The sequence below is a fragment of the Astatotilapia calliptera genome, chromosome 6, assembly GCF_900246225.1.
Source record: "Astatotilapia calliptera chromosome 6, fAstCal1.2, whole genome shotgun sequence".
Lineage (NCBI taxonomy): Eukaryota > Metazoa > Chordata > Actinopteri > Cichliformes > Cichlidae > Astatotilapia > Astatotilapia calliptera.
This window is the reverse complement of record NC_039307.1, coordinates 24,029,806-24,057,519: the sequence shown is the minus strand read 5'-3', so window position 1 is coordinate 24,057,519 and position 27,714 is coordinate 24,029,806. Positions and strand designations below refer to the sequence as shown.

Genomic DNA, 27,714 nt, shown 5'->3' with positions numbered 1-27,714 from the left:
ATGGTTTGGTTAAAAGGCCATAAAAACGGGATAGAAATAATTGTATTTAAATCATTTTTAAAAGACAGAAAGAACTAAAGCATAGCTATAAGCCTCTCTTTGCTTCATGCTGCAAACAATAGGTTAGTATGTCGAATTGTCATTTGTCGGCACCCGAGATAGGGTTCAAACTAAAATACAGGCAGCATGAAAGAAAGGCCAAAGGATGTGGTTTTCAGAGAAGGTAAAGACAGCATCATAAAATACATCAAATACATAGGATTTCTTTTAAAAAAATCTATAAATAAATCCAAAACACCCTCAAAAGCTTTGACAAAGTGAAATGCTTCAAAACAGATATAAAGAAGTGAGAGAATAAATGAGTTTAGCATGAGAAGAGTGACATCGTGTCGGCTCAATCACCCGTGATCACAAACTTTTATCCAGGTGAAACCACGAGGGCTCGATCTCCAGACTTCAGGGGGAGAGAGGGCATATTATCAAGTTCATAAAAATGAAATGTACTTCAAAGTTGTCCAGCTCCTAAAAAAGTGAGCAACAAAGTTTGTTGTTGTGTTCTATGTTATTAGCCACTTTGCATATTCAATTAAAGAAAATTATAATATATTTTTAAAATAAACAAATCATGTTCTACCCTTTTTTAGTCAGAGAGAAAAAAAAGCCAAATACTGCCAACAGTTTTTGAGGCTTTACTTAGTTCAAAGTCACGTTCTTCCTCCTGTCTGAGGAAAAATTCTGTTTGACTAGACTGTTTAATTAATGAATTCATTTACCACTACCATTGTGCGCGCGCACACACACACACATACACACACCATCTCGTCTGAATATGCAGTCTATATTATTTAACAGAGTTTGTGTTGTGTGAATTTACTTTGACCCGGCTCCCTGCACCAGAGCTGTTTGCTGTTTTTCTGTCTACCAATTAGTTTCCAAACGCATCTGAGCAAGTTCCCATTTTAAGCTCATGCAATTCAATGCAGACACTTACTTCTCCTACATGCAGTGTACTTGCAAGACTTTAAGGCTCAACAGCTTGTTGCGGGAGCAGGGGTAAATACAGTGCTGTTTGAAGAAATGTTGACGGTGAAATCATGCAGTTTCATGTGCGATTAACATTATTTATGACATTGTTTGGCCTGGGTTTAGTACTAAGAAATTAATGATGGATTTTAGGAGGCCATAAACACAATCTTTTTTGGTGCCAAGCCAATGGTTAAATATAAATTAAGAAGAAAGCGGAAGATCAATGGGGTTTCTATCACTCTCAAATCCCCATTGCTTTATGTTCTGTTTGATGTCTCAAGTGAAGAGCTCATTCACGCTAAAATCAAAGACCTGTCATCTTGGTTGCAGTAAGAGCAGATAATATCACGGTGCAGGACTTTGGGTTTGGGTTGACGCTTAAGCCTTTAGGAAATTGTGTTTCCACCGGGAGCTTTATTTGGGCTTGGTTTTTACTTTGTTGCTAACTGACCAGCATATTTACACCACTTAGAAAACAGCCTCATGGGAAATTTTAACAGACAGATGCTGCAAGCAACTCCTATTTGATTCAAGTGCACATATAAAGTACAAGTGACTGATACTACACGGTGAAACTAGACTGTGTTACCAATATGGTAAATGGCCTGTATTTGTATAGCGGTTTATTCAGTCCCTAAGGACCCCAAAGTGCTTTGCACTACATTCAGTCATTCACCCATTCATTCACACACTGGTAATGGCAAGCTACATTGTAGCCACAGCTGCCCTGGGGCGCACTGACAGAGGTGCCGGACACTGGCGCCACCGGGCCCTCTGACCACCACCAGTAAGCAACGGGTGAAGTGTCTTGCCCAAGGACACAAGGACCGAGACTGTCGGAGCCGGGGCTCAAACCGGCAACCTTCTGATTACAAGACGAACTGCCAACTGTTGAGCCACGATCGCCCGCAATGGTAGCTGTCACAGTGGTAACAAACAACTAAATATATGAGCTTTTAAAATAATTAATACACTTTGAGAACACAGCATTACTCACTTGGTTTATGGAACATCCCTATACTGCAAATGCTTTTGCTTCTTTCCCATCAGTCACACTTGTCTAGAGATTGGTCAGTAACCTCCTTGGTAACCATGGGTTGCTTGAAAAATATGTTACCAACCATTTAGAAAGTGGTTGCTGGCTGTCACTGGGGTGAAATCAAAGGTAAAGATGGTGTTGCACCAAAAACTTCCCTGTGACTGCTTTGGCCACTAGCAGGTAGCCACACGCACCTATAGTTTGTATAGTTTGCATAGAAGACGCTGACTTGTGTGCAATCACTTTCTGCCAGTTTCCAAACTGGCCAATTTCCACACTTTCTTTATTAGAAATGGAGACTGTTCACCTTCAAAGAAAAAGTGGTGCCCTACGACTGCAACCAACACATTTCAAAAAGGCACCACTTTTACCTTGAAGGTAAACAGTCGCCCTTTCCTATGTGCGTTGCACTTTTTCCAAGTTTCACAACACGTGGAAGTAGTTGGCAAGTGATGGCAGACAAATTGGCACCCATTCAGATAAAAATCTGCAAGTGACCAAATTAATCACAAGCCTTGGTAACTGTAGTAAGCCTTTTTGTTCTTTTTAGTCAGACGATTTTTTCTTCTTCTTGGAACTCTCCCATCAGGGCCGTCTTTGTTAATTCTCATTCTCGTTGGCTGACCTTAACTGAAGTGAGGCCTGCAGTTCTTTACATGTTGTTCTGGGGGTTTTTGTGACCTCTTGGATGCATTGTCAATGTACTCACTGTTGGAGTAAATTTGGTAGGCCGGCCGCTTCTGAGAAGGTTCACCACTGTTCAAAGTTTCCTCCATTTGTGGGTAGTGGTCTCCTCGTGATTCGCTGGAGTCCCAAAGCCTTAGAAATGGTGTTGCCACGATGTGCTGTTTTTTGAGATGTTTTAACCTATTTCACTTTGCCAGTGTCAAAGGTGTGCGCATTTTTTGACGTCACACTGTGCGCCACGTTATTGTTTCGGTGAAATGAATTTCTACAATGGCGGACTTAGACAAAATACTGTTAATTTTACTCTCTGCAGTGTTTAAATGCTTACATATATACACACAGTTACCATCCCTCCACACATACGACTCAGTTCTGCTTCTATGTGCCATCTTTGTTTACGCTTTCCCACCCAGGTTTCTAGACTTCTGATTGGCCAACATTTCTGCACGGTTAGGTATATAGCGCCACCTGTTGCTTTGGCATGTTCCTAGCAGCGTTTTCCTTCGTTTTTGGCTTTTATGTGTGGACGGGATTTTTTTATAAACGAAAACGGAAAATCTTCGTTTTCAAAAATACCCGTGTACGTGTGGACGTAGCCTGAGACGGCGTTTTCGGTCAAGGAAAATGCAACGTTTTGAAAACACTCTCCAAAACGGATACATTCGCGGTTTGGACAGCGAACCCGGAGACTTTTCGAAAACGATGACACACTTTAGTCATGTGATGCAGTCATGTGACCAATCAAACCAAGATAGCGGAGGGCATTATAGAGAAATTGGTTTGGTTGCGCTCAATTTTGACAGCCCTATTAAAGATTAATATCAGTTTGTACACGCTCCAGATAGCTTTTCTTCAAATTCTTTAATTCTCACTCACTTTTGCAACTTTGTACTTTGCAACAACTGCACCTCATTGTTAGTCCATTTAAAAAACTCGGTGCTTTTCCTCGACATTTTGTTTTCAGAGAGCCGGAAGGTAAATAAACGGCAGGCAGAAATGAGGCAGGTCGAATCTTCTTGCGTTTCACGCATGTGCGGTACTGGAACGTAAGCGTTTTTGGCTGTTTCAGTGTGGATGCACAACTCTGTGAAAACGACTGAAAACGCTAGTGTGAACGTTTTCAAATTTATCTGGGCTAGTGTGGACGTAGCCTCAGTCTTCAGGTAGATTTGTGTAAAGTCGCAGTATGAATTCTTCTCCACCAAGATGCAAATCAGAGGCATGCCATATCTATGAAGTACATCATGTTGGTGAGGAAACAGTCAGTTTGGTAGAGTTATAGTTATAATATAATAATATAAGTAATATTCCCACCACCATGTTTCACACTGATATAGATCTGCAATGGTCTGCTGGAAACTTGAGGCATAGCCAGAGTTACAACAGAAGAACAATGGCTGCAAGTTGTTTGACTTGAACAAGAAGATCTGACCTTTTGTTTGAATGTAACATTTTTCCCTAAGGAGATACTTAAATGTTGCTTCTTCATTTTACATGTTTCTGTTTTTAAATACTCAGACTTTGTGAATATTTCCAGGTTTGCGTGAAATCATGGCAGATTTTGATGGTACTCTCAGAACTTTAAACCCCACTCCATTATGCCAAGAGCGAAGCAAAACTCAATCAGTGATCTCTTATGACGCTGTGAGACAGGATGTGGTCACGGCAGACGTGAAAAGTATTACCGGAGCTTACTATGCAGTTCTTCATTTAGTCATGCAGTCATCGAGGAAACCCACGCGGCACATCACTGATACTAATGAGATGAGACAAATACAAACCACAAGTAGCTACAGAAAAACTTTTGGCCCTGTCAGACGTTATGACAGGCCACTGAGTGTAAATAAACACTTGTCTGTGACAGTAAGAGAGGCCGAGAGTGTGCACATTGCTCTAATAGTGTGCGACAGTGGATTTTAATTGTGCTTACCCAGAATGCCTCCACCAATCAGAAGGATTACATTGGCATGCTTCAGGGTGACCATAAAGGAACAAAAAACACATTTTGGGCAAACAAACCAAGCCCTGATCCAAAGCCACTGAGCCTATCCTGTCCTAGCAGGAAGAGAGCTGTCACAAAGCTCTCAGGAACTGACTCCCTCTGCTTTAGATTTTCTTTGACCCTAATTTTGTCCTTTCTCTCCTTTCCTTCCCTCTCCTTTTTTTGGACTTTCTTATTCTCTCTGCCTCGCTATCTCGATGCTTTCAGCACCCCACCCTCCTTCTCCTTTTCCTCCTGTGTCACTCAGCCCATCTGGGCTGTCTGGTGGAGCTGGCTACATCGGTCCCTGTCAGGGGAGCTCAGTGGGGCCCTGCTGAAGACACAAAGGGCGGATTACTGCAGCTGCCAGTCACACTAAGACTCATACAACAACTCTTCGGAGTCTATACCAGTGTCCTCAACCCTCACACCCAGCCTTATCACAAAGGGACATCATTAGCTCTGACACAAAAGAGCCCCCTGCTCTCTCCGTCTTAAGCAACACCGCAATAAGGCGCACAAAAAGCGTGATTAGGGAAGATAATAAGCATGTGTAATGTATGCTAAAGCAGTGTCATCTCCTCTAAATAGTAAGTGTAGGTAGAGGGCCTTTGTTTTTTTCCCTTGTCTTTTCATAATTGCTTATATTCTGAATAAATCCCTTTTGTTTCTAAATGGTTTATTCTTACCAGATGTACCTATAAACATCTGATCTCTTTTCAGTCTTAATGTTTACGGCATGATGTAAATCATCACAGCAGATCACGTAGTATGAACACGCAAAATCAAAAACATTCAAAGGCTTTGTGTTTCATTCCTTTTAAAAAAGAAATCTTGATTTTGAATGCTAGAGGATTAAACTTGGGCCTCATAAAATTATAATGCTTAATTTTAAGGTTATATTATATATTAAGCAATTTTAATTATACATCAAAACTGTATATTTTAATTGGACTTTCCAGGAGAATTTCACTACTGGTCTTGATGACGGCAGAATTTTTTTTTTTCAGAAAAATCATTACATTTTGAAAGAACAAAGGATTCCCCACCCATCATTCTCACATCATAAAACAACCGCAATACACATAGTTTCCTTTGGTTTGTTCTTCTTATTTAAGCATTTCTTGAATCATTGAGAAGAAACACTTGTGCGATGTTGTACTGGAGCGAGATTCATTTCGTTTTCACCCACTGTGATCCAGCCCGATCCCCTATGACAGATCACGCTGAGCATCTGGCCAGATTTGCTAATTCACCGAAGCCAAGCAGTACTCAGGGTGCCTAAAACACATATTCACTGCTCCAACACTCATGCTGGGTTGCCAGCACTGTCCAGTTATACATAGTGTTGGCTGCAGACTAAAACTAATAATGTCTCCATTCATGCAGTTTGGCTGGTTGCATGAAAGCCTTTCGCTTTCTCTCTTTCAGGGACTCATTAAAATGTTTCACTTCTCTTAGGTGTTTGGTCATGTAGGTCCACACTGAGCTTTTGTATGTATGTATGTATGTATATATATGTATATATTGTACTATTCTTAGTTAGCGTATTGTCTGTCTTGTCTTAATGTTGGTTTAAAATGGAGCACTGTAACAAAAAATAATTTCCCCCAGGGATCAATAAAGTATTCTGATTCTGATTCTGATTCTGATTGAGATGAGGCTCAAAGGGTCAACAACAACACTCAGGTCAGCGATCTCAAGATAGGTTTGAAATCTTGGAAACACGATGGCGCAGCTGCTTATTTTAAAGATCCTGCTTCAAGTTGGTAAGGTAGGCCATGAGTAATGTATCTGTCAGTATGGGATTAGAGGTTCAGACAATCACTTTTATAAAGTGATTCCTGGACAGTAAAAAAGTTTTTTAAAAAAGACACCATTCTTCTTTGCAGTTTTTGAACCGACTGGCTTGAACCCTCAATTGGTCCATGTTTGAGATGTCTGCCTTCGCTTAAGGTCGGCTGGCTATGTCTAAATATCAGGATGTTGCATGTAGTATCTAAACCTAAATATTTACTACATTATATCTCCTTTGTTTAACGCATATAAAAAGCAGTGTAAAAAAACCCCAACCAAACACACCCACAAAATGCCTTTTTATTCGGGCTACGTGCTGTGCTACTTTTGGAGAGGCTCTGCTTTGCATCTAATGGAAAGTCTTCAGAGTTCTATTGATTTTTTCCATCTAACTCTTGACTAGAAAGTAAATAATCAACTGTTGTATCCCATTAAATACCAGGACAAGCACCATTTTGGTTTCAAGGAGATGTGACTGAGGCAGGATAAAAATACATATGTTTCTACACAAACCTGGACAGCACACACAGGAAAAGTATTTGCCTGCTTCCTGATTTCTTAGCTTTTTGCATATTTGTCACGCTTGCATGTTTCAGATCATCAAACAAATTTTACTCTTAGACAAAGTTTTAAATGAACCTACCTGGCTCTTGTTAATTCAACCGAAATAAGTGAAATTAGTTAACTGTGAATAACCGCATTTTTCAGAAAGCAGAGTACATTTTCATTAGCCACACTCAGGCCTGATTACTGCCAGATCTGCTGAAGTAATTATTTAAATGGAACCTGTCTGCAAAAGTGAAGCAGGTTAAAAGATCTCAAAGAGCAACACATCAGGCTGCAATCCAAAGAAACAGCTGAGAAACAAACTCATTGATATCTGTCAGTCTGTAAAAGGTTACAAAGACTAATTTTTGGGGGAAATCCTCTGTGGACTGATGAGACAAACTTTAAGCGTTTTGTAAGGTTTGTGTCCCGTACATCTGGGTTTCAGAAAAGGAACATCATACCAGCATCTAACATGGTGGTGGCAGTGTGAGGGTCTTGGGCTGCTTTGCTGCTTCGGGACAGTGACGACTTACTGTAATTGATAGAACCATGAATTCTGTTCACTACCACAAAATCATGCCCTGAAGCTCAACAGAACTTGAGTTGTGCAGCAGGACCATGATCTGAAACACACCAGCAAGTCCGAATGGCTCAGAAAAAACCCCCAAACAAAAAAAGAAGCTTTTCGAGTGGCCTAGTCAAAGTCTAAAAGAGTAGAGAAGAAAAAAGAAATCAAGAAGAGGGAAAACATTTTTTCACGGCACTGTACACGAAGTGACTTTTTTTTGCCATTACTGATAAAAATGAGAGCATTTCATAATTAATCATATCATCTTATGTTGGCTAAAATTCCTTGTAGGTAGGAGTGGGAGGAATTGGATTTTTCCATATCAATTATTTTATCTTTAAACTGGGGAATTCTCATAACATGAGAATTGCCTTTCAATGTGTTGGAATAAAGCAAGGAACAATATAAAAATTGGGCCCAAGGGCTCAATTCAGGGGTTGGGAATGCCTTTTAAGTCTGAACCTGGACTAGTGGCAGTCTAGAGAGAGGAAATACATTCACATGTTTTATGTGAAATGGGAGGGATTTCTTTCACACATTGGGAGTGTCGTCGTCAGAGGATTATCTCTCCTAAATCATTATGTGGGCTTTCTCGCTCACATGCTTCATCCTCTTTGTCTTCGTATCTGAAACGGTGACCCTAGCGGGGCCGGTGTTTTCAAACATTTAGGCAGGGGGTGGAACTGGATGAAGACGAAAACAGAAATGCACAAGAGACAATCTTGTTTATGAGAATCATTTCAAGTCAAAGCCGGGAATCAGAAGAAGGCAAATGGCATTAGCAGTGGTGGAAACACTGGAAAAAAAAAATCAGCCAGAGCTGCTGAAATAAATACCTTCCTGATACATTTTAATTACATGCAAGGAAATCTGGAAACATCTTTCAAATGTTTACAGAACATTTTGGCTAAGCTTTACTTTGTGAAATGTCTTTAAGGTGTGGTGGCACTAAATCTTACTCTCAAAGGCCTTTTCGTGACTAGACTTTATGAAGCAGATGGCAGGGCAAGAAGGAGTCTGGCACAGCCACTTTACTATACATCCTTTGGGATTTTTACTGTTTCAAACTTGGCTCAAATTGGGCCACAATTTGGGTGAGACTGAGGCCAAGAGTTCAAACGCTCTCTTGGCCTCATATTTAAGCCGCAATAAAATTAGCAACAAGACAAAACAAGCTGCAGATTAATAGTAGATGCTTCATCTGAGGATAAGCGCATATGGATGTATTGAACTTCAGAAATATTACCTGCAACCACATGTTGTGGCTCAGAGAACCAGGGAGGGGAAAATATGACATTTTCAGTTTAGAGTCAGTGCACAAACGAAGGCCAGTTACTGAGAGACAAGGCCTGCCTTTGATCTTCCCTCACAGACTGGCAAGAACAATAACACACTCATTTACCAACACATGAAGTCATGCATGGACATAAACATAAACCTCAATGCACATTTTCCAAAATCTTTTCCGACGCGTGTGCAATTTCCACACAGAACTTTTCTACATGCAAGTGAAGAAAATAGCTTCTGTGCCTCGTAGAAGACAATACAATTTCCAAAAATGTACTTTTTAGATTCCAAAATCTATAATCACCGCTTTTTATCAAAGGTAATTAAAAGTGGTGACAGGCTAAGTAAATCACATTTGTCTTCTCAAGATTACAGCTATTCTTTTTTTCCCCTCCTAGCCTGAGGCCTGCCAAGAAGAAATGACTCATTTGCAATAATTTCTTCGTGTTGGGAAATGTGTGGGGGGGAAGTCCTTAAACAAAGAAAAGAAAACGAGTTATTTCCCCACTCTGAAAGAGTCTAACAGCCTATTTATAAAAAGAAAGAAAAAAAAACCCATACTCACTCACCTAATGCTTTCTAAACACAACAAAGGAGCAGAGCCAAGGTGCCCAGCTAAACCTGTCAAATTGGCAGCATGTGCCTGCGTCTGGAAATGTTTTCCTCTCTAGTAACAACTCCTGGGAATTATGGACTGTTCCTTTGTGAGACAAGGAGAAATCAATCAGCACGACTAGGTATCACACCCCGGTGGTTTTAACAGTTAATATCCTGATGGTGTAGTCTACTGCACACAGGAAATCAGCTACCAATCTGGTTAACTATTGCTTGCATAGCTTGTTTCCACAGGCCCCCTTCAGCTGTGGGCCCTTACACTCATTGTGATCTTTCATCTGATTGCTGAAATGCCTAACCTTTGCCCACAGATGATGTAAACTGAAACTGAAGTCAACCCAGATAAGTCATAAATGTGCTACTTGGAGCATCCATAAACAATCCAAAGTTTAAAGTGTTTTGAATTTATATGATAAAGAACCTTTAAAAAAGATGTGTTAAAAATGATTTAATATAAGGAGATTGACATCATCTCATAACGCTATGAGATGTCTCCTGTCAAAGCCATAATGATGGACAAAACCCCCCCTCACAGGTAAACTAATGCTCGTGAATCCACATGCTTGTTTAACTCTTGCACTGTACACTGCAAGTTACACATAACACACAGGTTAAACATAGCCTATATGTGACACGCTTCCTTTATTTACCCTTCAAACAAGAAAAACTACAAGACCGAATGGCTTAAACTATGTGTACACAACCCGATGACTGTTACTGCACAACTCATACATGCTTTGTAGTTTCTTCTGAGCTCACTGCTTCAGTTTATGGTCAGATCAGTGAGCACCAAAGGGAAAAAAAGGACTGAAACGCTGGTGAATGTTACCAAGGGCGGCCAGAAATATTATTAACTAGCTGAGGATACGGTGAAGGGATTTGCTCATGTACTCAAAAGAACAAGATTCTTGGCCTTCATAAACATGAATCAATGATTTTGAATAAAATGCAACTGAAATATTGAAAAAGATAATGATTAATGAAAATATACTTCATATAATCTGAATGGCAGTCAAGTTAATTTCATTTGACCAGATTCTATAAAATGTTATGTTTTACATCGTACTGATGTAGCCAAAATGTACACGTAATCAAATTAATTATTTTAGGCTTTTTTGAGCCGATTACATGTGATTTATCTTTTCAGGTCTAGGACAGACATGGACTCTAAAATTCATGAAAGCTGGTAATGATAATGGTTGGCCTCACAATATTCAGCTAAAGTCTGAAATGCTAACAAAAACACAGGTTTTGTGACAACTGAGGAGTGTTTTTGAACTTTATGTCTTGTAAGCTCTTAATGTTAATCATATGTTCGCCGGCAGTATAATTCTGTACAGTCAAAATGCTTTAGCTTGCAGAATTAGTAGGTTGAACTGACATTTGGATTTGACTCATCAGTGGGAAAAAGTAATAAGGTCAAAACCAAGAAAATATGGTTGAAACAGTTTTGTTATCTCAAAGCAAGCGATGGCAAAAAAAAAAAAATGCAAACTCTGATGTATACACACGGAATAACTGTAGCCAGTTTTCTTATTATGAGAAATGGGACCCAGAGCAGAAGATGAGACATTCGGGCAAGACAGGTTTGTTTATATAGCACATTTAATTTACAAGACAACTAAATAAAATTTAAACTATATAGCTAAAGCCATCAACAGAATACATACAGTGGGTTGCATATTAGGAGCTTGAGTTGTGGAGTTTGTTTTTTTATGTTCTTCTCTCAATTAGGAATGTTTTGTTTATTTCACTTTATTTTAATCGATAAAATGAAAAAAATCTGCTCTTTCTACAAAATCTAAAAAGATCATCAACTAACACTCAAGAGCAGTCAGCAATCTCTCATTTCAACTTCCATTTTATCTATTTGTCAACCACAACTAGACACTGAAAATAGTGAGAAAAAAACAAAACAGTTAGCTGATAATTATACAACACCAAAGTGTTTGCTGGGACCCCACACTCTTGCCGGTCCACTGTTGGGGTGCCTGATTTGATTTTTTGATTTTTGCCTTTATTTATCATTTCTAGTCTTTTGGTTTCTTTGTCAGATTTGTGCTTTCTGTTTTCTGTCTGTAATCCTTTGTTGCTGTCTCCCCTGTCTGCTATATCCCCGTGTCCGGTCAGTGTCTGCCCTGGTCCCACGTCTCTGTTCCCTCTGTTGTAGTGTCTGTCTGTGAGTCTGTGTCTGTAAGTTCAGTCTGTGTTATGTTTCCTGTTTTACTTTGAAAGTCCGTGTCTCATGTAAATGCGTCTGGTTTTGCTTCCTTTGTCTCGTTAGGCCTGATTTGCCCCAGCTGTGTTTCCCTCCTGTAACCCATTCCCTGATTGTTCCCTCTGTGTATTTAAGTCCTGTGTTTCTCTGTGTCTGTGTTGTGATCTACCCTCGTCTTGCTGTGTGGGCTGTCTGTGTAAGCTTATTTTGTAGTCCTAGTTTTGTTACACTTTTGACTTCACGTTTTGTTTCCGTGAGTCTGCATTTTGGGTCACCATTCCTGCCTGCACACAGCCGTTCCATGACATCCACCTTTAACCCTCGAAAAGCTTTATTTTGGTTTAAAGATTTATACACTTAGATGTATGACCTTTACCCTGTTGGTAGAGCATTTCACTCTAATGCAACTTTTAGGCTGTTTTTAAGCTTTTTTTGCTACTAAGCTGAGCTGACAAGTAGGAATACTCACAAAACATGTCAATGGCTAGAAGAGAAATGTATAGTAGAGGTGGTTGAACCAATCCAAATATTGATAGTTTTGGCAAATTAATGATGAGTCATCTAATAAGGCATGACACACTGCTCCCCCCCCCCCCCCCCCCCCCCCCCACATAAGTATTGATATCTGTATTTGTATCTGCAATACTGGCCCTGTATTTACTTGATAAGGGAAACCCTTTTGCCTCTAGCTTGTAAAGTTTGTTCTAGTGCCCCAAGTGGCAAAAATCAATCATTGCATGCTTTTACTGCTGTTTTTGTTTTAACACGTTTAGGTTTCTCTGAGTATTTGAATGAAATGAGAAAGATCCAAATCTTTTTTTTTTAAGTTTAAAATGTAAGCCAGAATTAGTTAAAAAAAAAAATCTTAAGCTTAACCAAACCTGCTGCTTTAGATAACCATCACATGTGGTCGAGCTTCTATACTAACATGTACACCAGCTTGGACACACACACAAACACACACACACACAGTGAGGCAAACCAGAGAGACAGTGTTTACTGTTTAGCCCTGCGTGTTGATGTGATGAGACACCCAGGCTGATAACACAGGGCCAGAGGTACTGCTGCTCTGTTTGATCTCAGGCAGCCGAGATGCTCTGAGGCTGGGCGATGGACACACACCGAGGCGTGGGGTCAGCGAGGTGTGCTGCGTGCTTGATTACAGACTGGATAGGGGCCCTGTGACCTCTTAGCAGGTCAGCTCTGACCCTTGACCCAGACACAGCAGGCCTTGAAGCAATGCTCATTGCTTTCTCCAATAACACACGGCGGGGTGAAGGGAGTATCTGTGTGTGCTGAGGAGTGGACCACTTCCCCTTTGGACACAAAGAATGCAGCACAACACAGCAGCACATAGTGCAGGACAGCTGGTGGTGATGCTCGACCAACCTCTGGACATGCAGAAAAAAAGGGGGGATTTTCTCATGCCTCTACAACCTGATCAATTACAGCAGTCTAGACCTTTCCCTTTCACAGAGTGTAACTGAAGGAAACCTTCACTTAGAAAAAAAGCTGATTTTCTTATAAAAAGATCCAAAATCGTATAGTGGCATATCTGATTCATTCTGCACATACCAAGTTAAACAAAAGCTGCGGGTGCCAACAGGCAAGCTAAGCAGATTTCTAAAGATTCCTGAAAACAGAGTTCATTGGAGAGAAGGTGGCATTCCCAGCTGGGTGAAGTGTGCAGGTAAAAACCCTCACCCAACGGTTTTCTTCAAGACACATGGGTCAGCCAAATGTTAACCTGTAAATTAGCCCTCGGGTGCGATAGCGCAACAGGGCTGCATGTGCACACAGAGAGAAGAAAGACTGCCTGTTATGTTATATGCCCCAGAGGATTACTCTCTTGGCTGCAGTGAGGTAGCACCTTTGAGTCTCGCTGCATTATGTGCACATGCCGTGTGCTGCGTCAGTGAGGACTGCCAGAGACAAAATAGAGATTCTGTCTGTGCATGTGCGTGTTTGTTCAGTGTTGTCCAGTGATTCATGGCGGCACGCAAGCTCTCTGCTTTTTTGAAGCTCGGAGAATGTGAGTCAAGTCCCAGAGGAAAGGTGATCCCTAAACTGTTCCTTTCTCTGAGAAGTTGTGCTCAGTGCTTCTGTCAGCATCACTGACTGGTAAGTATGGGAGGGTGGAGTCACATGCCAGTTGGTGTGAATCAGTTTTTATCTCTGCCAGTAAGACAATAGGAAAGTCTGTGCATTGGTAATTAGTAAGAGGCAGTAAAGGCAGAAATAATGCATTGTATCATTTTTAGCCTTTATCACGTCAGTGTTATGTTTCGGCTATAGCACTTAGAGTAACAAATGTTAGCATGCGAACATTTTGGACACTTTAAGCCGCATCTTTCAGGGCTAAAAATAAGAAGCCGGCAGTTCCTCAAATTGCCACTTGAGACTTCCCCGGAAGTGTGTGAGCTTCCCTACTCATGACAAGCTCTCTGCTCGGCTTCACCTCAGTTATTTCATTCATTGAAACCCTACCTAAGAATTTTGTGTTTTAGCAAGTCTACAATTTCACTTTTATTTTTTTAAAGTAAAATGTAGCCAGTACTTGTGTCTTTGCAATGAATCCACACAGTATATAGCTAATAACACATATCCAAATATGCTCAAATATGCTTTTTCTCACAGAAAAAAGGAAAAAAAAACACAACCGTAAATCTTTTTGTGGCAATAGAAATAAACCTAACACCCTGCTGGCCCCCCGATCAAACAAAACAAACAAAAAACCTCAAAACAAACAACTAAGACGGCAACAGCCACAGTTCTAAAATTGAAGCTTCAAAACTAAATACATCTACATAACCTGACAAATTCCCCTTCCTTTCCATCAAGGAGATAATTTCATTTTAATGACAGTTTGTCTGAGACAAACTTCTGACAACATTGCCATAAATCAACAGATCACAGGCCTGCCTCTCGCTTCCTTCACCTTACCCCCAAGACACTTTCCTTCCCTTCAAGAAGTTGACTCATCTTCCACCAATCAAAGGGCTGAACCAATAATCACTCAACCCGGACCTCCCCCAGGTTTGATTTGCACGTTTGATAAATGGTGTCTTTTCTCGGCTTTAATTGCAAGCCTTTTCATCATAATTTAATGTTTGTTTCCTGTCGTTTTCTTGAAGGTGGCTGCGAGTGTAAGGGCTGTAATTTTTTTTTACATGAAGGAAGTTGTTATGTATGACTAGCAGGTGGAATAGAAGGCAGAGTAATGATTTCAGCATTGAAATCACCCGGCAAGTCATTTAAGTAACTGATAAGGACAAATGATAACACCGACTAGGCTGATTTCACACACACAGACGCAGCACACATACACAGCACAGTGTGGGAACAAGAGATAATTAGGGTAATTTTTGTTTGAAGTGTTATGCATCGCAATGAAAATAGAACAGATAAAAGATGAGACAATAATAGATCTAAAGAGGACCTTGACTGAATGTTGTTCCAACAAAGAGCATTTTGTTTGACACAATTCATACTGTATGCGAAACCGAGATCCTGTCCCAACTTTACAAGAGGAGGAAAAACATCATATAAAACAAAATAAGCTAAATATGCATTATTAAATTCATCAACACTTTGGGTCTTACCACAATGTGCAGACCATTAAAATATTTATTTCTTCCTTGAGATAGACTACCAGTCTTAAAGGAGGGAGAAAAGAAATCAGAATCCGCTGGTGATGAATTATGCCGTGTATATAGATATATTTCTCCTTTTATATAACATGCAAAATGGAGTATCTAAAGTGAGAGACAACTGAATTCAGGTCACAACGCAGCAGGAAATCTTCCTTTTCATGTGAGATCCAGAGGGGTCACTCTTATGAACTCATTAGGAGAGAAATGCTAATGTAGCTCTGTTTTTTCCTCCCCTTCTTCCTTCTCTCTCTCTCTTTTCTTCCCACTTCAACTGTCCTGCTTGTTTTAACAACGAGGGCCGTGATGCATAGAGCCAAGCTGGAATATATAATGCAGTTTCATGTCAAGGGAAGGTGTGTTAGGTGGTTCTGACAGCAGTTCATTAGAGAGGCTGTCGCTGGTTGCCTTGTCATCAAGTCCCAAACTAGAATTATTACACAGCAAACAAAAGCTGTATGTTATGTGTGTGTGTGTGTGTGTGTGTGTGTGTGTGTGTGTGTGTGTGTGTGTGTGTGTGTGTGTGTGTGTGTGTGTGTGTCACCTAGTGAACAAATAACCTCACCTCTCAGGGTTGCTAATCAGGAAGATGGACTTCCTGTAGTGGTCTCTCATCATGTAACAGTGGGTATTTAATAATGGATCTCTCCCTCACTCATGGTTCTCACAAACTAGCTTTCTTTCCAAGACCAGAATATTAAATTACAATAAACAATAAAAACCCAAACCCAGCTGGAAACACAATTCAGCTGAGGCCAAACCAAGCTAATATGTAGCATTATGAAATATGAAACATTTGCAATAACAATATAACATAAAAGTATACACAGGTATTTGATAGTTGGCATTCAATTGTTTTACTGATAAATGTTTTTATGTTTCCATAACTACTTCTGTCACTGATCCACTATGTTTCATAATTTTATTGAAAAAAATTTTCAATCTGTCATGATGGAAAAATCTGTTTTATTTTTGTGATTCAATTGTGCAGATATTATTAGTTTTTCTTATTAGTGTTAATTTATCTTCAATCATAGTAAATATCTTCTTGGTCTGGACTGCTTTGTTGCTGATTTATCTGCTTGCTGATAAGGGTTCCACAGATGCTGTGCTGTATATGCAAAAATCATTTTAGAAATAAAAGTTAAGAAATTATCTCTGTAAAAATCTTTGATCTATTGCTGATTGTCTCTGTTTATTTGCATATTTAGTTTAAGAAGGTCAAAATTACCCTTTGCAAGCCACCTTTTGATTTAAAAAAAAATAAAGCATTGTTATGGTTTTATATAATTGTTTGTTTTATGCATTTTATACATTGCATAGGGTATAATCACATATTAATATACAAAAATTCATTTATTCTTTGGGAAGAGTTTTGCTGTGAAGAACTGTCTCCCTGCCAGTCTTTCATCTGGCACTGGCACCAAAGTGTGCATTAAATCCACACTGCAATCAGTTTAAATCATGTTTGTATATAATTGTAATCAAATGGGAAACATAAAGTATGAATCTGTTGAGTGTGTTTTTAGACCGTTAAACTGGGGCCTACTGTGTCTCACTGATGCTGAAAACAGAGCATTAGGATTAAGGTTTATATGTTGCATTTTACCACGTATTTGAATGCCAATAAACCAAAAACCAAAGAATAAACATGAGTCATTTATGCTTGTGAGTTATATTTAATCTGTTTCCTTTTTTTTTTTTTTTTTAGCACTGTGGGATCTTTCCACTTCAGAGGCCCTGCAGGCCTGTACTCTCTTTTTTAGTATCTTAATAGGCCTTAATGCAACCAAAAGTCGCCCCCTCCTCTTCCCAGATTGTTCCCTTTCTACCAATTTTATCATTTAAAACCATATCCAAGGTAAATGCAGAACACATGCAGGAGAGAAAAAAAGAAAAATATATTTATACAAGTGTAAAAACGGTTAGGTTGCTTCTGTTAGCATGGCTTTAGGGTGGTGGTGGTGCTGTAGCATCATTTGAGATCGCGCCAGGAAAAAAAATAGTGCCGGATAATTAAATTAACAATGTAATGAAGTAGAACCGACAGTTCCTACCGAGAGGAGAAGATTTCTTTTTTTTCCCTACCTTGTAGGCTATCACAGTTTTTGGCTGGAAACAAGAAAAAATACTGTTAAAGGGTCTTTTAAATGAAAGCTTTGCTTGTTCTTGTCTGCCTGTGTGAAATCTTTCTAATTAACTCTCTTTTTCACTGCTGTGTTTTTGTGCGCGTGTTAGTGTGCGTCTGCTGCGGTCGTGCGTAGCCGACTTGTGCGTGAATGTGTGTGCGTACGCGCGGCGCGCGTGCGGCGACAGCAGCAGCAGCGCGCTTTCCGCTATACTCTGGAATGCAGCCAGTCTCGGCTCTTTTGAATCCACACTCGGCTTCCAAAACCCAAAAGCCTTTGATCTTTTTTTTTTTCCTCGCTGTCTCCTTACCCGGAAGAGAACCCCCTCGCTCTCTCTCTCTCTCAGCTGGGATGAACGCACACGTGGAAATGTTGGCCCGACTCCACACTCAGACCAAATTTAGTCATACAAAGGCGAGGGAGTGCAGGAGGGGGAGGAGGGGAGGGGTGGAAGAGGGAGGAAGGGAGAGAGGGAGGGAGGTGGCGGTGGAAGCGCGGTGTGGGGGGGAGTCGGGGATGAAAGAGCCAGCCGCCGCAAGATCAAAGGCAGCCGCGGCTCCGCCCCGCTAACCCCACCTCCGCGCTTTATAAAGATCTGCCTCCCCATCCCAACTTTGATTCTCACGCAATCTCTTAGTGCTCAGACAGATGCAGAAACTCAGCCACTTCCACTGCCTGTTTTGTTTACTTTCTTTTTTCTTAAAACAACAAAGCAACAACTGTATTTTCTCATTAAATACATCGGCATTAAAGTACTCTTTTTTTTCTTATAAATATTTATCCGCTCGTCTGCGGCTTGATATTCACGGGTTTTTTCAGTGGTAAAAGTAGCAAACAGACCAATGGCTGGCCTTTAAACTGTTTTCTATATTTTTGTTAATTTCATTGCTCATGTGCTAATAATGAATTAATATGAAAAAGGGACTTTAAATATAGGCAGGTAACCTGTGAGTACAATATCACATTTTCTTTTAATCTGTCCATTTTGGGGAGCGAAGACACCTGAATACGTTCTTATTTGTTTGATGTAAGTAGAAAACATGGAAAGCACCATGTAGCCACAAATATGCCCACGATATACCGCAAGGTAGTTTAAAGGAAGCTGAATAAATAACAGGCCTATGTCCCCGTATAGACATACACCTGATACATACATACGTGTGTGTATGTGTGTGTAATATTTTTTCCAACACTTGGAGAATACGTTGTGTGTTTTTCTTCTTCTAAACTTCCTTCAGCTTATCATTTTTTTTGTTTCTGTTTCCAAAACAGGCCATTGCCACTTCTTGCAGATTGATTAAATCACACGCAGCACCAACAAAACGGGCTTAAGCTTGTCCAATATTTTTCCCTCTGTATTTCAATTATCATTTTTTATGTCTCCTCATTATTTTAACCCATCACATCCACAGCAAGTTCCAGCCTCTCCGCTCATTCTCCTTTTCCTCCCCTCCTGTCTGCCCATTTGTTGTGAGCTGTGTATAAATCTCTCTCTCAGGAGGAGTGTCAATCGGTGCGGTGTCAATCAGAGCCTCGGCTTCCCTTTCATCTCTCTTTCCTCCCAGTGACTGAAGAGAGAGAAAAAGGAGGAGGAGGAGGGAGCACGGCTACATTACCAACACACACATACACACACTGGTTACATTACGCTGTGGAAGCGGTGCGGGAGCAGTGGGAAGTCGGGTCCACGCGTTTTTCCACTCTTGCCTTCTTTTTTTGATTGTTTTCTGTGATTTTCTTCTTCTTTTTGCTTTTATCCCTCCTCCGACGAGCAGCTTCGAGGATGTATTTTTAAGCATCACGGCGTCTCGCTGCGTTGCTTGTCGCCCAAGTATTTGCTTGTTTTAAAAAACCCCAACAACAACTGCGTTTTCTTCCATTTACACATCCATCACTTAATTTCTTTTCCCTTTTCCTCGTCTTACTTCCCCCCTCCCTCCAACCTCTCCGCACGCACACTGAAGGACGCTCGCAGCTTCGTCTCCGGGACCACCGAGGAAATATCTTCTCTCACTTTTCTAAATGTACTTTTTCACGTTGAGTCGTTTTTACGGGAACGCGGCGGTCGTCGCGTGCTGACTTCAAACAGAAAAAAAGAAAGAAAGCGAGAGGGGAGAAAAAAAGATGGTGATGAGATTTTAACTCGTGGTTTGTTCCCCCTTTTTATGTTTTCCTCATGACATTGAGGCGTGCACAGGACTTCTCATTCCGACCGCTTTGCATCTCACTTTTTTTTAGTGTGTGAGTTTCAAGCTTAGTTAAACTCTCGCGACGGAAAAAGAACAGAAAAGAAGTGAAAAAACAACAACAAAAGGACGCCGGCAGCAGCCTCGCGCCTCCTGTTGCTTCAGTAAAAACACACCGGCAGTGTGCTCGCACGCCGCTTCCTCTCCGGGTGACTCTCCGGTGTGACACAGGGGAGGAGGTGGAGGGGGGGAAGGCAACGGTCCCCACTCCGTTTCGGTGGGAGTTTTTTTTATTTTTCCTTTTTCATCTTTCCCCCTCTCTATTTCTGTGTAGTTTCGGGGCAGTGGTGGCACGCGTTGTTGTCTTCGGTTTTCTCGGGGAAGCGAAACACTTTGTGAAAAAATGCCCCAGTTATCAGGCGGCGGAGACCCGGAGCTTTGCGCCACAGATGAAATGATCCCGTTCAAAGACGAGGGGGACCCGCAGAAGGAGCAGATCTTCGCCGAGCTGAGCCACTCGGAAGAGGAAGGGGACCTGGCAGACATCAAGTCATCTCTGGTCAACGAGTCGGAAAGCAGCCCCAACAGCCACGACGTGAGTAACTGCTGTGGGTTCACTGATGTGGTGGTGGGCATCCTCTGAGAGCTCCCCAGCATAGAGGGAAGGTTAATAAAAATACAACTAAAAAGCCCGCAGGAGCCTTTAAAACAAAAGTTGATCCCCTCTAATTAATAATCTAGTTTTTTACTCAGCTTTAGTTTACCTGAATGTCTTGTGAGCAAAAACGCCTCCTCTCCCTTTGCTTAGTTTTATAGACAAATCATTATTAGAGCTTTATTGTTTATTATCATTATTAATTCACAATTTCCATTTTATTTTCCTTTTAATTGAAAATGTAACTTGAGCTGTGCCACTGATATGGCTCTGATTCCTTAAACTAGAAAAAAACAAAGATGTCACAGGCAAACACTCAGCAGTCTATTAACTGTAACAAATGCAGGCCTAAATTGTAATGTTCTGTTACTGTTATGTTTTTCTTTAAATGAATGAAATTGCAGATTGAGCTAAATGCAAAAGATATTGTATGAGATGTGAGAACTAGGGCCTTGCGAAGCTGCCTGTGACAAGCAGGGCTCGGTGGCTGTGCTGGCAGTGGTACACCCACAGCAGCTTAAACACCAGCACATGAATCCATTTAGCACACATGGCTTAAAACCTGTTTGCCAGCAATATTGTGAATTTCCTTAATATTCACAATTTTTAAAATTCTGCCTGGATGAAAGGATGCAGTCTTTTATTTCGTTTTCAAGATGTGATCTTCACACACTCCGGCTCATTCTGCTTATTAATTTTATTGCCCCTTTTAAAACTGTGCCTATAAATTATTCTTTTCAGTTTTTAAGGTTGGAATTGGAGGGGGGTTGTATAATAAACATTTTTCTGCATTTGCTTTGTTCCATTTGATTAAACTGAAAGGATGCTGAGAGGCCAGATGGGTGCATGAGAAGAAATCGTTGCATGTGTGGATGTGCTGAATTTGTGGTGAATGTTAAATGGATTGAAAATCTCAGTGGAAAAATTCTTCTAGATTAATTTTTAATGATGAAAAATTATTGCAGTCGTGCTTTATATATCGCACTTGCAAGATGGCATTTTTTTTTCTAAGCAGGGGAGAAGTGACAGAGCGTGAACCATCAGTGATTTCTTCTTTTCCCCTGCATCCATCAAGCCTTAGGATGCAGGCTGCAGCATCCCCATCATTTAAGTTGGCTGTTTTGCTATTAACCGTGGTGTTAATCCATTTTCTTTCTTTCTTTTCTGATTTAAAAAAAAAAAATTCTACATGGCTACATCCTGAACGAAACTGTACGCATTCCCTGCCGAATGTCCTAGGGACACACGAGACAGAGGCTGAATGTTAATTAGGAATCCAGTGAAGTTCCCTCGCTCAGCTTGAAGCCATCCTGAGGGGTCTGAACTCTAAAAAAGAGGTCCCCTTCCCAATTCGGATTCGAAAAGAGAAAGGAAATGGGTGTTCAAAGTGCAGAGGATTTTTTTCTTTTTTTTTCATAAGCAGAAAATAGTCGGTACTGTTTCCCTTTTCTTTTCTTTTTTTATGGAGCGATTTTATTTCCCTTTGCACACAGCTATTTCATTTATGACACAAACACACTATTTGAATTGAGAAGGAGGCTCAGACTGGAAGATGAAAATGAGAGTGGACCTATGGTACTGAAAACAAGCTAATTTGTAAGCTCCTTAAAGACATGAAGCTTAATTAAGTGGTTCTTCTGAAGCTTTGATGCAGGCTGCTCCATCACTCTTCTATAGATAGTGTGTGTGTGTGTCTATAAGCTTTCTCTCCTTTGGTGACAGGCAAAGGGACGATGTTTGTCCCAGCAATGTTTGTGGCTGTCTGACCACATCAGCATGTGTGTAACTGTGTTTGAATGCCTTTCTAATTGATTCTTCCTCTCTTCCCCCCCCCCCCCCCCCCTCCCTCTCCCTCCCTCTCTCTGTCTTTTAATTTTATTTCTTTCTTTTTTTACAGGCAGCTAGACAGTCCCAAATACCGCAAGATTCATATCATGAAAAACACAGAGACCATCCGGAAGATGGTAAGAGACACAATCTGGAGCTTGTTAAATCAGCATGTGTTATAGGACAATCAGCACTACATTTATTTGCAATAAAAGTCCTTTTTTTTTCCTTTTTCCTTTTTAAATGTGGTTTGCTTTTGCTTTAGAAGATAAGGTGGAAGTAGTGGCCCCTCGTTTTCACCACGCAGAAGTGATGAAACTATTGGTACTTCTCTTATCAGAGCCCCTGTTCCTGCTCATCCTAAGTCTAGTCAGGGCATGCTGTACTTTCATAAACACAGCTACCTGTTACCTCCCTGGTAGATGAGGGTACCTGCACAAATGGACATAAAAGAAGAAGGAGCAAAAATATGCACTTATGGCAGCAGTTGAGCACAACCCAAAAGCAAAACTTTTGTCTGGCTGTTTCGTGTCGTGTTTCCTCAAATATTCCTGTCGTATCCCTCAGCTCTCCGGTTGCATTGTCGCATGCAACATGTTGCGTCCTCTTGGGGCTTGTTGCTCTCTGGCTATTGTAGTCTGACCCCGCTGCTGCAGGTCATTATTAGGGCTTTGAAGAGGAGTATGCCTCCTCTTTGTTCCCCTTTCACTCCTGAATGGGATCCCCTTCAAATCAAACACTGGCTTTCTTCACAACAAGATCTATGTTGCCGTCACATTGTATACCAGCCCCTCCAGGCCTTATTACGCCGCGCACATTCGAGTGGCGAGTGATGCTGTATTGAAGCCTCTTGTGCAAAGCTCCCCCCCCCTCTCAGGTCAAAGGCATAGAGGAACAGTTGGGGCGTCTCCTGTTTTGACACAGTCTGTATGTTCTTCTAATTGGTGCTAATTGGCACAGAGGGGCTCCATTGTTCCGCTGCATAATATGACCCGCCTCTGTGAGGCGGAAAGAAAAGGCACAAACAAAAGGCCGTGGCAAAATAGGGCAGGGGTTAAATCAATCGACAGCGATATCATTACTACATCAAAACAGCCAAGCCAACTTTGTGCTCGGCTTTGTTGTTGCTGCTTATCGAGTTTGTTGATTAAAATCAGCCATTTCGAAGATATGACTGTAATTAAAGCTATTGAATCTCTGGCTAATTAATCTTTTACTGGTGTTTGTGCTCTCTGTGCAAAAACACAGCGACCAACACGCGTTTACTTTGTTTGTTTTTTGTTTTTTAAAAAATGTTTTTATTAGGAAAGCATCAAGACATGTACAGTAAAGGCCATCCGTACCCGGGCTACCCAGGTTACATCATGATGAGCAACATGAACACTGATTCCTACATGAACAATGGCTCCCTCTCGCCGCCCATGCCCAGAACGGTCAGTACCAGCTCTTTTTTTTTCTTCCAGTTTTTATTGCAGTTTAACTTGTGTTATTTCATGATGTGAAATGCAAACTTAAGCTTGACGTGTGTTAGTCAGCATATCATTTGCCTGTGAGACAAAGAGGAATTTTCAAATTTTACATCGTAAGAATATAAAAAATTATTTAGTTATGAGAAAAGTAAATAATTGACAGTCCTGAGTGATGAAATGAATACAAAAGCAGTGCATTTTTAGAGAGAAATTCGTTTTTTTGGATGGGTTAAAGCTTTTTTTTTAATTTAGTTTTTTTAATACTGTTAAATGATAGTAGATGTTAGTAATAGTTTGGAACTTCTGTTTAATTAATTAGTGCTAGTGGGAAGGAAGGTAAAAACAAACATGATGGGTAACTTTAAAACACCAGCAGAGATTTAACTGCCAACTTTACACCTGCTCAGATTTAGTCCAGGCTCAGGACAAAATTTCTCCTGACAAGAGAAACTAAAAAGCAAAACTGATCCTAAATTAAGTTACAGTAATGTCACGTATCCTGCTAATGTAACAAAGAGTGTGGTCAGACTGAAGGAGCTATTGCTTTACCTACCCGCAGACTGTCAAAGGGTTGCCAACAGGCAGCAGGACAGGATGGTATTTTGTTGTTGTTGTAGCTGTTTTTTTATTTTTTTTACTCATGACATTTTCACAGTGATCCCAGAAATAAATCAAATGTATGTATCAGACGCTTGTAGAGGAGTGCAAGACTTAACCAAAAGTGTCACCTTACAACAAGATTAGAGTTTTCAGGACCTTTTTTTTTTTTTAGTATTTACCTTTTATGATGTATCAGCTAAAAATAACCTCATTGATGTTTTTGTAGCTGTGACTGCTGGTTTCTGTTTTTAACCACTGCAAATTGAGAACTTCATATTGTCGATTAAGTGAAATCTGTGGTTTTTGAGTTTTCGCTTTCAACACCAATAGCTTGCATTTGGTGTTTGTGTGTGTGTGTGTGCGCTTGTGTGTGTGTGTGCGTGTGTGTTAAATTTAGGAGATGTATCAAGACAACTAAAAAGATATTTGCTGCTCTAAATAAAAGGTCCTTTGCCAATGTGGGACGTTTTTTGTGGTGTCTCTCATGGAGCATTGAAAGATTTATTACAGAGATTTCCATCTTTAAGCTTTTGGGTAAAATTGACTCAGAGTTGGATATCAGCAGGTAAATCATTTTACAGAGTGATCTAATTGGTGGCTTTAAAATAAAATTCAAACCATTTAGTTGCGAGAAAATAATTCCTGCTAAAAAATTCAGCTCAGCACAGAATACTTCCAAGAGTCGATTAAGAGGATTTAAGGAAAAAAAATCAGATTTCTCGGCTTTCTCGTTAGAGGCATAAACCTTATTTCATCATCAGGATAACACCACGAAAATATTCTCTTTCAGTGTTTGTGATGTTTGATATTTGTCTCGCCGTTGTGTTGTGCTGATATCCGCCCTCTTGACAGCTATACGTGACCACTGAAAACCAAACGCCAGCCATACTTTGTGAACGGTCTCTGTGAGATGTACACTATTTCTCATCTTGTTAAAATCTGAAGTGATGCATGCCTACATGACTCAAGTAAACCCTTTAATTAGCCCAGCAGAACTGAGGGAGCCAACATCATGTCTCTGGGGCTATAGTACCATGTTAGGGGTGGCGTGTGTTGCAGATATCGCCCCTGTGACGGTATTAATTTCAGGCCAGCTGCAGGTCTCTGACTGGCGGCTTCCTGTGTCTGTCCCGTTTGCAAATTTCTCCTCAAGACAGACATAAAACACAGGGCGCACGAGCAGCTGTCCGGTCTGGCCCTGCTCTGCTCACGTCTCTGCAGCCAGCTTCAGTCTTGTCTACGGTGTGGCGTCTCTATACGGGAATCGCTCGGTTGTTGTGCTTTTGCAGTGCGTGCGAGTCGGTTTCATCAGGGTAAAGTTGTGAAATGTGAGCTCTGTGTTGTTGTAAGAATCAGTTTTTGGAAGCAGATGTGATTGTCGGGGGCAGATGCCACATGCTGTGTGTAAAGGATCTTCATTCACACGCAACTCTATCATAGAATGATGTTAAAATTGCAATGCTTCCTCCCTGCCAAAGTTGCAGAAGGTGAAAGTATATGACATTGTGGATTGGGGGGATTTTTTTCAGTTTACAAGCAGCATAGTGCACAAGCGGGGTATGTTACCTTCCAAATTCTATTTTTTGGCTTGTTTTCTGGTAGATTTTAGCTATTATTTTATTGTATAGCACAAAGTTAAAAGAAAAACTCATAGAAGTCTGTATGGAGACCAGCTGACTGTGTGAGAGGAAATTACCCTTCACTGCAGATGAATTAGGCCAGGCAGTTAGGCAGTATACTTGCTGCCAAAACTTCTAAAGCCACGCTTTCATTTCATTTACCATGGCTGCTTTTTTTTTTTCAATTTTCCTCCTTCCCTGTCTTCAATAAAACGGTAGTCATTTTATATACGTTTCTCTCACTTATCCAATAAAAAGAGCCAAGGCTTGGTGGAGGGCTCACGGAACATGAGTCCTCTGGCTTTCTCACTGATGTCAGCTTGCTGCCTCTGCTGCTGGCCACCGCAGCCACAGTATCTGCAGGCCTGGGATCGGTTTTCACTGAGATCAAAGGCACATTCTCTCTTTCATTCTCTTCCATCCCCAGCCCCATCACCGCCCCCAATCCCAGTAGTTTAGATTGATTTCCATTGACCATGACATTCCTGCACATGCCGTCCAGTCACGACGGAGCTGTTGGGAGTTGCTGATTGTCAGCAGATTTTAGGACTTCCAGCTTGATAAGCTGACTCCTGCACAAGAGCTTAGAATTTGATGTGTGATGATGCCAGTTCCTCATACGTGTGGGTTTAAAACAAAGCTAGCCAACTTAAGGAGTCATTTATTTGTTAAGTGAACTTGCAGCTTTTGAAGATTTACAGTTTACAGTTCAATGCGTAAAAGTGTAAGGACTGTAATCTACACCTTGGTGATCATAAAGCAACAGAAACTGGAGTTTCTGGTAAATGCTAGTGGGAACTGCTGTCTAATTTGAAGTGTGTATTTTAAAGCGATTATCACATTTGTCCATATTGGACTGTTGCTCATTACCTTGGCTGTGATTATAGGCATACAGAAAACCAGGTTAGTGGGGTGGTGGCAAGCTTTTTTGTCGACAAATTTGGCTGATTTACAGCTTTTTATTGACTTTTTAAGCTCAGTGCACTCTTTGATATGAACAAGTGGACATGTTTTAAAGGAATATACTGCATGTGAGGTCTTTTTTAAAGACGCTCATCATTCTAACGCTTGACTTGTGACATGTCGCAAGTCTAGAGGATACAATCTTATCAGTTTCTGCTGACCCAAGGATGATGTGGATGGGAGTAAATCACACAGTATGCTTGTTTTATACCCCTGATCTGAATGTATTTATTTTTTTAATTTACAGTACAACTGTTTAACTTGTAGCACAATATTTTTTTGTATCCTTTTGCCTAGGGATAACCAACTCACTAGTTACCCAATGTCTCCACTCTGAGAAGCCTTGACTTAAGGAGACAGAAGCTCACACACATTTTTATTTGCTGTTGCCCACATCAGGATTCTTTTTTTTTCCTCCCGTGAACAGTCTTCCTGAGCACTTACAGAATCATCTGATAAGGCGAAAAGTGTTTTTCTGCCTGGAATAATTTGTATTTGTGCTATTTTAAACCTTTGCTGTGTAGAAACTAGAAGGACTGTCAAGAGCAGTAAGGACCTTCATTTGCTCAGTGTCTGCATCTGTACCTTGACAAATAAGATTTTTTTTTTTTGCAGTTTTGGTCAGAATGATCATAATATAAAGTCTGATCTTCAAAGCAGCACGGATGTCATCGCGCCAGGTTTGATGTGTGAAAGACGACGCACTCGGCGCTTGCTTATCATTGAATCTGTTCTTCTTTAGTCTCACAAACCAAAGCTGAGATTTAGAAACGACAGCTTCTAAAAAAAGATCGCAGTGCATGTGATGGGCAGCGCATATTTTTAAATGACCCAAAATTTCTCAAAGCA

At 40.6% G+C, this 27,714-nt stretch overlaps 1 protein-coding gene across 6 annotated transcripts in view; it reads left to right on the top strand.

Annotated features, from left to right (window-relative positions):
- Positions 1 to 19,046: 19,046 nt before the first annotated feature.
- lef1 (lymphoid enhancer-binding factor 1) overlaps positions 19,047 to 27,714 on the top strand; it is a 42,197-nt gene continuing 33,529 nt past the window's right edge. For 4 of the 6 annotated variants that reach the window (XM_026171232.1, XM_026171231.1, XM_026171235.1 and 1 more), the window contains exons 1-3: positions 19,047 to 20,327; positions 22,285 to 22,351; positions 23,520 to 23,647. In XM_026171232.1, coding sequence (XP_026027017.1) covers positions 20,136 to 20,327; positions 22,285 to 22,351; positions 23,520 to 23,647 — 387 coding nt within the window. In that variant the 5' untranslated portion in view covers positions 19,047 to 20,135. The remainder of the gene's footprint in view (positions 20,328 to 22,284; positions 22,352 to 23,519; positions 23,648 to 27,714) is intronic. The other 2 variants (XM_026171230.1, XM_026171233.1) reach the window with 1 other exon arrangement.